An 11682-nucleotide genomic window follows, 5' to 3' on the forward strand; every position below is an offset into this window, starting at 1 on the left:
ACATTCGAACATACCTTGACATTCACACTGGCAGCATGTCAGGATAATGTGGAACATAATTATTTTCACTCAGTAGTAAAACCTCATTACAGTCCAGTAGTACAGATTGTTACCTAATTTCAGTTCCATTAACAGCCTTATTATTGACACACTGAGTATTACGCGCCACTGAACTCACCATATGTTTGAATTGTACAGACTTCCTGTAAAGATAGATCACGCCCACACTGATGACATCAGACCAAGCCAAACCATTCTAACAATTCAAGATCAGTTTCAGTTTCTCTACCATGCCCTCGGTGCCTGCTTAAGGAAAGGGGCTTTTCTGTGTGGAGCTTGCATGTTCTCCCCGTGTTCACCTGGGGTATCCTCCATAAAAAACCCCACTAAAAACATACAAGATCACCACCTGACCAATGGTGACGAAAGGAACTGGGTCCCCGGACGCCGGCGTTGGCTGGCAGCCCACCACTCCTAGTCTGTCGCGGAGGAAGGACTCTCCAGGATAGGTCAAATGCGGAGAAAAATAATTTCACTAAGCATGGCTGCTGTGACTAATGAAGTATATCTTATTTTTCTTTACCTGATATCACCTGAAACTCACCTGTATGTCCTTCGCATTCAACTGTTCTACTTCACACTTGGCAGGTGTATTTCTGAGGCTGCAAGGCTAAATTTAGAGCAATTTGGTGACACCTTACAATATTAATTAACTTTGAATCTACAGCACGCAGGGGTGGGGGCGGGGGCGGGGCTTCAACCACCCAGAAGCTCCGTTCACCTTTTATGCAGCCCATGGTTGCAATCTACACGCCTACCGCTAGATGACACTAAATCCTACACACTGGACCTTTAAGTACAGTCGACATCACTGTGTGAAATATAATTTACATAATGTGTGTTTTTGTGTCCACTATAAATAGATCCAAAGCCCCTTCTTATAACATCACTGAGCATGCAGGATAAAATATTCAGACACGAGACTGATCTTCGTCAGCAGACCTACAGACCTATCATTGGTCTGTCACCCCGTCCTCTCTAGAGTCAGATGAACACACTTACACCTACACACACACACACACACACACACACACACACACACACACACACACACACACACAGAGCAACAGCTGCAACACCGACAGCAGCATGTTCTGGATGAAGGAAGCAGCGCAACATCCAGACGCACCTGTGGGGTGAAGAGCAGCTTTCAGCTCTGAACATACTCTGTTTTTTCTCTAAGCAAGTTCCCCTCTGGCTTGAAGACGCTTATCGGGATGGCAGCAGCTTCGACAGATTCGGGCCAGGGGACCACCAAGATAACTCCTGAAGTGCTGCAGGAGATGCTCCAGTACTACAACCTGAGCCGCCAGGAGTTCATCAACACTTACAACATCCAGCCGCTCGTCTACATCCCCGAGCTGCCGTACAGCGCCAAGACCACCTTCGTGATCATGTATATGGTTATTTTCGTCATGGCTCTGGCCGGGAATAGTTTGGTCATCTACATAGTTGTGAAGAAACGGGCGATACAGACGGCGACAGATATCTTCATTTGCTCTCTGGCGGTCAGCGACCTGCTCATCACTTTCTTCTGCATCCCGTTTACTTTGCTGCAGAACATCTCCTCTGAATGGTTCGGGGGTGAGTTTAAGCCTTTTAACTTTCTATTGCATACTTTATTCCTGACTGTTTAAGATAATGTCACGAATGAATTATTCAGACAGAAAATATTATTTGAATCGTGAAAAATGAAGGCAACTGCTGCTGTGGTTCATACAAATCTTGATTTTCTTATGTGCACTTGGAACGACTTCAAATACATTTTGCAATTAATGCTTTTGCAAGAGTGTGTAATGCAGCAATGAGGCTTTAGGTGCGCGTCTATATTCCACATGCACAGTCTTGCAAATGCTTTAATTGTAAAATCCGTCAGTTTAGCTGAGCGAGTAAGGATCTACACGCTGAATAATGATGATGCAGGCAGCCAGCATATGAACTAAACAGCCCCTCAAGTAGAATCCTTATAGCTGCGACAGGAGCTGGCATTCCTCTAAGTGACAGATGGAGGCTTCAGTGTAAAGAAAATACAGGGTTTTTTTTATTTTTAGTCACAGATCTGAAGCGACCCACAACAGGAGGGAGCAAGGTGTACAGTCAAAACTGCTGCGTCAGGACAGATGTGGAAAATCTACCCAAAGAAAATAGAAAGTATTTCAGCACAGATCAATAAATGCATTGATGAGTGCCACAATGGAACTCTTTAGATTTGCAATAATACTTTTTTTTTCTGTCTTTCTTTAGCAAGACCCACTCTCTAGCTTTTGCTCAGGCATTGGAAACTTTGGAGCAAATTACTGAAGAAGCTCTGTCAGGCTGTTTGTGATGTGGAAACTCTGCAGAGGGTGGACAGGTGTTATGAACAGCTGTAGTCTAATGCAATACCATGCAACAGTCCTGCAAACAAGAGAAGAACCCGCACGTCAGAGGTTTTGATTCAACTCTTTGAGACTGATTTGAGTTACTGTTACGGTGTTGCATTTGAAGTCTCTCCTGTGAATTAAGAAGCACCAAAGAGCTGAGTCGCCATCTCATCGTGTCAGTGTGAACAGAAACTGAGCATTATTAGCATTACAGATGAAATACTACTGCATGGCCATGAGATTATAAAACACCATGTCTAATACCAATGAGGACACTTTGTAGAAATGTGACAGTAACAGCTGACATTTAGTGTATCATAGCAATAGAAAGCCAGCTCAAAGCATGTGCGCCTATTAAAATGTGGTCACAATTAGTTCAGGTTGAATCAGAGTAGACTTGACTAGCTCTGTGCATCATTAGCTGTGAAATGTATGCACAGAGCCCGTGTTCCAGCGTTACCAGAGGTGGCACTTTCGTTATTTCAGTGAAACCTCACATTCAGATGAAAAGGATAGGGGCTCACCTTTGTTTCCAATCCACGACCAAACAAAAGAAGTGATGTCAACTTCAGTCAAAATGCACATTTCTCTCTCTTGTTTCTCAGCACCTCATTGTTTCATCCCTCTATTTTTTCCTGTAGGGGTTCTGGTTTGCAAAACAGTTCCCTTTGTGCAGACTACAGCCATAGTGACAGGCATCCTCACCATGACCTGCATTGCCATTGAGAGATACCAGGGTATTGTCTTCCCACTGAAAATGAGGAGGCAGTACTCACCCAAAAGAGCATACAAGATGCTAGGTATTCTGCTGCAAGAGTGGCTTATTGTGCTTAGAGGAGTGAATGTGTGTGTGTGTTGGAGGAAATGTTTGTTGTGTGAGTTAAAGGCTGCTCACGTGCGTGATGGCTACCCAACCCCCCAAAATTAACGCTATACTATACTGTGAGATCCAGTTAAAGGCAGTACTGACCAGTGTTATTGGCTGCTATATGTAAACATGTATTTTGGCATGTTTGCAAAGGAATGGCAGTGCATAAGTATTATATATGATGCCTTTTATATAAGTTTCACTCTTTTTTAATGGAATTTAGGTTTTGTTGGATTATTTTTTAATCTAAAACATCAATATTAGTCTTAAAAGTCAGATATCTGTCAGGATCTAGTTAAAACTGAGAAAAAGTGCAATCAGTTTCCTCATCTGAAGTGGTGATTTAAAACACCCTTCATTTATGTGCATATTTAGTGAGTGACAAGGTCACAGAGTGCTGATATTTTAGTTGAGAAATGAGGAAAGAGTATTGCCCTCTCACACTTGTGGAGTTAAAAACAAACATGATTTGCAGCATGTGAGTGATGTGAAAGGTGAATTCAGTCGTTTCTGCTTGCAAATGGAAATGGAAATGATGTAAATGTCTGTTTCCTGCAGGGCTGGTATGGATCGCCTCAGTGATAGTGGGTTCACCAATGTTGTTTGTGCAACAACTGGAGGTAAGTGGCGTCGCTCAAAGCAACCCATTACCTTTTGTTAACTTATTTCATGTGTAACTGCAAAGCAAAATCACTCTTATTATACAGCTGAAAATTAAAAAAAAACAATTCAGTACAGAAAAGCATAGAATTGTTGTTAACATCAAGACTGATGACCGTGACTAACTTTATTTTAAGATAACCGTCAGTGTCTTCGGTGTGTTTCCGCTGCAGACAGGACTGTTAAATGTAGGCAGGGTAGTTACCAGAGCTCCGGGTCGAACCCCATTCACTTTTCCAGCAGCTGGGGAACAATAGGCAAGACTTTTGTTGGTTCTGACAAGCAGCAGCACTTATTAACTGACACACCGTAACCTATACTGTACACTTACTGCCAGATTGACAACTTAATGTGAAGCTTTTCTTCTGCTCTGCTCGCAATCACCGTCACTTTTCTGCCACTCGCTCTACCTGTCTCTTCTGGTGGCAGGTGTCTGTCTTGAAGGGACAGTGTTTGTTTTTTTTGTTTTTTAAAAACACTTAATTTATAGTGACTTTAGTTTATTTGCAGGATGCATTTGATGTAGATGTCTGTCCTTTAGTGAAGCGCAATTAAGTTTGTTCCTCTTGTTGGCCACAGCGGCAGAGGATAAACGGCGGTGGATGCGCTGCTGCAAATTGGTGCCACTGATCTGAATTACAGGGATTTGTCAGGAACATGGCTAATTTTATTCATACTTGTGAAACTGTTGACAGTGAGAATGGTAATTTGTGTTGCTGGATTTGCAGAGTAACATCTTGGATATTGATTTCAGACCAGTGGAGTGTGCTCTGCTTGGTACTGAAGCGATGCTGATGTTGTTTTGGCAGATCGGCAGATTACTGTGTGGATTATTGCCTCCTGTTTCTCAGTGAGCCTGATGTGGGTGTTTTATGAATATTCTCCCTGCTCTGTTAAGCCTTGGCGGCTACAACAGAACCTGTGACTGGCAGACAAATCTCATTATCAGGAGCAACTCTGGACTCTAAGTCACTATAATATTATATCGATATCATAGAAAAGAGAAAAATATCAAACCAACTGTTGAGTAGCTACAAAACAACATATTATTTACAATGATAAATGAAGATAAAGATATTATTAAGCTTGCCACAAGGGGTAAATACAGCGGAGAAAAATCACAAGTTACTATATGAGTATTTCAAAGTGATACTAGAAAGTACATGCAAAACTCTGTTATTTGAAGAGTATTTTCAGCTCTCAAGTGTACCACATATGTACCACATAAAGTTCAAACAGAGACAAAACCCTGATTCCTATCATAAAAGTTGGGATTCTGTGTAAAAGGTAAATAAAATCAGAATGTAATCATTTGCAAATGAACTGTGTTTTACCGACAGCGATTTTACAAAATGTTCCTGAGTCCATGTAGTGAAATCCTTTTATACAATGTTCACAAAGTGGTGAACCTCTCACTGAGCAGTTAGCAGTGACAAGAAGTGCAGATGTTATGCACGGTGAGAAGAATGTAAAAATAGTAATCCGGAGTTTGTCATGATTTATTCCGCAGTAGCTTTGTCAAACGTGTCTCATATAAATACCACCCTGTCAGTCAAAGCTACTTTCTCAGTCTTGAGTGCGCCTCCAGAACTAAAAGCTTTTCTCCCTCCCTCTCGAAGGTCAAGTACGACTTCTTGTACGATCACTACCACGTGTGCTGTCAGGAGAGTTGGCGCTCTTTGACTCACAGGCAGGCGTACACCACCTTCATCATGGTGGCTCTCTTCCTCCTCCCCTTGGCTGCCATGCTGTTCCTCTACACGCGCATTGGCATTGAGTTGTGGATCCGCAAGAGGGTGGGCGACTCCTCAGTCCTCAACACCATGAACCACAGGGAGATCAGTAAGATCTCAAGGTAGGTCAGACAGCACCAGTGTCTCCCAGAGTTTCTGCACCATCATCACAGACATTTCTGCAGTGGTTGTGGGTGGGAAGCCAGTGAGGGATCGCATCCTTTTAGTTGAGCGAGCGACTTCTGCTGTTGAAGGTTATAGAGAACCTATGTTCCTATGAACCGAAGTTGACTCATTTTAACTTTAGGCAGCTTTGCAGCTTAAACTATCAGTTGTTGCCTCTGTGTTAGCAGAAAGGTCAAGGTGGATGGATCAGTGTTGATGCTTGACAACATTAGAGCACCATTGTCATCGTGTTGCCTGTGAACATTAATGTTGGTCCCTTAAAGTTGTCATAATGCCAAATGAATTATGGTTATGTCAACGAAAGGGAATAATCTTCCTCTTTATGGTTACAGCCAAACATAAACACTTTGTGCACCCATCCATCCACCCAAATCTTAATCATACAGCCAACATGATTTCGTAGCGCCCCAATATTTGTGAAGCCCAGTATGCAAATTACACCCACTCCTTCTCTCAAGGAGTGGGTGTAATCTTCACAATCTACAGTGACACAAATTATTATCAAAAACAGTATTTTTCTTTTATACATCTTCAAACATTTCTATTGAGGATCTTTGAGCCAACACCAAGCAGTAGCTGCTTCACAATAAAAGCCTTATGAAGAGCTTTGCATGAAGAGAACCTTAACATTGAATTTCTTTACAGCTCTGAGCTCAGATTTCAATTGCTACAGTAATGCTGTCTGATAACTGTGTGCTTGGTTGAGATATACTCTAGGAAGTGGAACAAGGAGGCGAAACACTCAGAATGTATTGAAATTGAAGGTGCTTTTTGCTTTTTTTTTTTTTTTTTCTCTCCTCAGTCACTTTGGTTCATTTCTCAGATCAGAATCGAAGTCCTCAAAGCTACCCATTCAACCTCCACATTATCCAGTCACTTGTGCACATCAGAAAAGCAATGTCTCTTTTCATTTGAACAAATTGCAGATACTTTAGCACATTTGTGCCAATGAACCTTTTTCCTGTCGAGGGCCATTTCAGTTTTTATAACATCCTTCAAGAGCCATACTCACTGGCACCCTTAGCAATTGCATCAGGGTGGCCTTGGCCCAACCTTGGCAGTGCCCCTGGCCATACTAAATTATTTATATATCACATTTACCTCTAATGCAATGACTGGAACTGCTTCTCTTGGGCGAGCTGTCTGATGTCAGATGGTAGTGATGATGGTGATGCTACTCGCAACTGGTTTTCCAGATTTGAATTGGGCAATCTTAAGCAGAACTTTTCTTGACTCTTTGAAAGAGTGAGTTTTTACCTTTTGTTAGGTTTTACCTTAATCTCTATGAATTTCTCCAGACAAAGTGACACTTTGGCACAGAATGTGGTCTTCTGAAAGCTGCTTATTGGGCATCCAAACTCTGCTGAAGAGTGTTAACTTTATCCAAGAGCATTTGTCCTTGTAGCCCATCCAGTTTAGCGTGTTTCACGTTCTACTGATACTTAAGTTTGAAGCTTTTTTCATCACTTCAAGCTCGTCCTCAAAAACTTAGACACACTAGTTTGCTTTTTACTTCAACAAAAAGAAATATTGTTCATCAGTTTCTTTTAGAAAGCGTGACACTTCACATCTACTTTGAAGAACATGTTAACTTACTATTTATGTTAGTAAATACAAAAATGTAATTCCTTTTTTTGTGTTTAATTGCCTTGTGGGCTATATACAGCCTGGAGGTTCCCCTCCCCCAGCATAAATCAATACATGCAAAATGGTTGAACCACTTGTCATAATCTGTCAAGCATATCTTCTATGCATTGATGAAATGCTCCCAAGTGAATCTTGACTGCCAATAATGACAGGGGATGTGTGAAGCATTAGATCAACCAGTGATAAATCTAAAATAGTGGATGCAGCGTGTGAGAACATCACAGACAGACAGCTGCAGAGGCCTTTCAAAAGATTCATTCCATGCTGCATTGCAAGGGAAGATATCCATTCAGACCTGGATGGGAATCAGTCGCCCAACAGATAGGGACGTCAGGAGGTGTTGAAAGACTGCTCTTTCCTTTGTTTAGGGTTTTTTTTTTTTTTCCATTTGCGCAGTGCAGCAGTAGAACAGCCTTTCCTTTTTCATTTCTGTACTGAAATGACATGGTCTGTCAACAAATTACAGTACGAACAGTAAAGACGTAAATGGAAATCCTGTCTTATCTATTGCAATCAATTATATATGCCATACAGAAAAAAATGCAGCCTTGTGCATCATTGTTTTGAAAACCATCGCCATAGTTGGCATCAGAAAATGCTCAAACTGTGCACTTTATATTCTTTCTCGTTTGGGAACACAAGGACATGTCATTCTGAATGCAGTGGCATAACTTTTGAGAGATAAACTAAGGATTTTGCAAATAAGAAATGCACCAAAGTGAGAAAAACTGTAATACATTTTGGTTACTTTGTTGGAAACAATGAACGGAGTGGGAATTAGATTCAGATTTGAAAAACTCAACAATAACCAATCCTTTAATGGAAAAGTACCTTCATAGTGTTATTTGTAAGTCAGCAGAAGTCTGCTGTGACAGATCACAGCAGAAATGTGCATTTCTGCTGTGATCTGTCACCTCTGACATTAAGTTTTCTCTACTTTTGGTTTTACCATCTACAGGAAAAAGAAAAGAGCTGTTAAAATGATGATCACCATAGTTCTGCTATTTACCATTTGCTGGGCACCTTTCCACACAGTCCACATGCTGTTTGAGTATTGTAAGTACTTCTGGTGTCTCTATGAATTTATGAAATATTGCCACGTTTTATGTGGATGTCCAATCAGTGTTGATGGCAGATGTAGTCTATTGTAGGAATAACTTCCTCATTATGTGCCATGTTGTCCCCGAGAGACAAGTTCTTCTGTCATGCCGGCAGTGCCTCCATGCTGGGACCTCATCTTAAAAGTCCACTTGCTGCCACAGTGACAGATGAAAAATGTGAATCAGTTTTGTAGTTTTTTTTTTTCAGATTACAGCTAACTTTGACTGTTTTCCCTTTCTTAACTGTAATAATGATTGCTTGTTCGTTGCCACTGTTGCTAGCATTAGCACTGCTAATATGCTATCGTCTGTGCTGTCTGTGATGAGTCTGACCGCTGCTCTCATCACGATCAGCTCTGTCAAGTCACAGCCACGTCTTCTCAGATCAACTTGGGTATTACACATAATGTTACACTGACCCGGGACCAGACAAAGCTAACGCAAGCTGAGCTAGCGCTGCGGTATAAAGTACAAGAAGCAACACGAAATAGCAGTTACTGGCATCCAACCTACGACTTATTTAGTTGCTTAGCAATTTCTTTCTTTTACATCAGTCCAACATTGCCCCAGTCAGTGAGAGGATAATAGCTAGCCACATTAGTCGCGCAACATGCTAACAGCAAGTTGAACAGGCTAAGCTACAAAATAAATGGTACAACAGCATAAAACAGGGCAAAACTTACAAGTCTGAAGTCGGCTCACAGACAGCCAGTCGATCCATCCTTCAGCTTGAACCGTGACTGGCTCTCGTTAATAAAGCAGTCTGTAGTAAAATGTGCACATTCCATTGATTATGGGTACATTTCTGTCACATTTCCATCAAAAATAAAGTTAATCCATTGGTTCTTGACATCCTCTGGTGGGAGGAGTTGATGAAGACTTCTGTGTTGGTTCTTGCAGCCAACAAAGAAATTGCCCTGGTTGGCCATGTCCTTTTGCATGCTCAAATGTATTGCTTTAATTGAATACATTTACCTCAACACTGATTGGACATCCACATACAACATGGCAAACTTAACATTTACATGCATATTGCAATTCTCTGTACCAAGTCTGTGTGTCATTCCTCATTTTGCGTTATGATCTCTGTCTCTTGTCCAGATGACCTCGAGAAAAAGTATGATGGAGTCACACTTAACATGATCGTGGCTATCGTTCAGGCCATCGGCTTCTTCAACAGCTTCAACAATCCCATCGTGTACGCCTTCATGAACGAGAACTTCAAGAAGAGCTGCGTCTCCACCCTCTCCCACTGCATCCGAAAACCAAACCAGCAGGGCGTCGCTGTGGAGGCCCCCAAACTGACGGTGCAGTTCATCAAACCACAGAGTAGGGAAGCCTTCTTTGAATCAGATGAAGGCAACAGCTCGAAGCAGCACTCAGGAGAGAGAGGCCATGCCAGTTCCTCGCATGGTGAGAGCTCGCTGGAAATAATTGGCGAAAAAATCTCCACCATCCAGACAGAACTCCCCGCGAACAGCTCATCTCAAGTCAAAACTTCAGGTGTTTAGCTGTTGAACTCCACCCACCTGTTTGTTGACACCACCAGCTGCGGGTGCATCAGATGCATATGTCACAGCTGCGGTTATATCTCTGCAGCGTCAGAAGCACAAGTGCTTATTCATTCTGGTCATGACAGCAACGGGAAGGAAACGGACCAATTCTGCAAACAGCCAGGTTTCCCATTTTCCGAAGGTGTGCCCCGGGAGCGCTCCCGTCAGACAATGAAATACCAGATGAATCCAAAAAAAAAAAAGAAATAATTTCTCTGAAATCTGCAGGGCATTCAGTCTCTCTCAATGAGCACAAACTGTGGTGTTATGGTACAGTGGCATCTGTTTAGAAAAGGCAACACAGACGACCGAGCGTTTAGCAACAAAGGATGACAAAGAACGACACTGTTTGTGCGAGTCAGCTGTTCAGCACCGTTCGACTCCTTTCAGGTGAATTGAGTCGCAAACTGTTGCAACACAAGCTCTCTGTTTAGCCTTTTACACATTTTTATTGCTTGAAATAACTGTGTAAACCTCAGATACGATGATGCAACACATCTTATTGTCAGAAGAGCAAATGCTGCTTTTTGTTTTTGAACAATTGTACTATTTCACGTGATTTATTTGGACTTTTTAAGTGCTTAACTGAACAGTTGGGCTCAAACTGCAAACAGGTTTTGACAGGCTGAACTAGAGGACCTCATGCCTTAATGTTTGAAACAAACAGCTGTGCTCTTTAATCACAATCATAAATGAATAAATGTTAATGTATTTAGACTTTTTTTTTTTTTTTTTTTTTTTTTAAAGATCAAACCTGATGACATCCAAAACACTCACATACACACAGGGGGGGGCATAATTAGTTTCAGTATTAATGTGTTTGCTTAATGGTGCTGTGGAATGTTTTTGTAATGTTGGTGTGTGAACACAACTCAAGTGAATGTTATCATTTTGGTGTATATTTAAAGTTAATTACCTGTTCTATAAGGATTCGTTTGGTAACAACAGCTTGGCTTTTATTCACGGTTCTTAGCAGATTGTTGATTTTAAAGATGTTGACTTGAACATCAAATATCATTTGCGATGTGTTTCTTTGTATTCTTTAAAATGCAAATCAGAATGCCAGTAAGATTTAATCTCTATATTATTTTTACATCAAATAAAATGCCTATTACAGTATGTTTCTTTGTTTTCAGCTCACATTGGTTAAATTCAAATGGGGCATTTTTAATTTTGGGACTACGGGAAAATTATTGGAAGGGCAACTTAACCTTATATTGCCTTTTTAGTAAAACAAAGCCCCTGAGGGTTATTCTGCAACTCTCCCCTCTATATCTCAGAAACACTAAATTAAATTGGTTCAATTAATTTAATCTCTAATAACCAAAAGAGACAACGTATAATGAATTTGAAGATGACCTCAAGATTTTGAAGCAGTGTTTGCCACCAAAGGGCATATGTGAATAGATTTATAAACTGAGACTAAAGTCTTAAAAACGCATCCCAATTACACACACTACAATTCTGACTTTTGGGATGTTCACATAATAAGAAAGTACCCACACTGGACAC

At 41.2% G+C, this 11682-nt stretch overlaps 1 protein-coding gene across 1 annotated transcript; it reads left to right on the plus strand.

Moving 5' to 3' along the window:
• The first annotated feature begins 1114 nt into the window (after positions 1–1114).
• On the plus strand, positions 1115–11288 carry qrfprb (pyroglutamylated RFamide peptide receptor b). The gene is made up of 6 exons (XM_070990916.1): positions 1115–1644; positions 3065–3223; positions 3850–3911; positions 5571–5806; positions 8476–8573; positions 9719–11288. Exons 1-6 carry the CDS (start codon positions 1278–1280, stop codon positions 10126–10128), a joined length of 1332 nt encoding a protein of 443 aa, XP_070847017.1. The 5' UTR covers positions 1115–1277; the 3' UTR covers positions 10129–11288.
• The last annotated feature ends 394 nt before the right edge of the window (positions 11289–11682 follow it).

This window comes from Chaetodon trifascialis, chromosome 21 (genome assembly GCF_039877785.1).
Source record: "Chaetodon trifascialis isolate fChaTrf1 chromosome 21, fChaTrf1.hap1, whole genome shotgun sequence".
NCBI lineage: Eukaryota > Metazoa > Chordata > Actinopteri > Chaetodontiformes > Chaetodontidae > Chaetodon > Chaetodon trifascialis.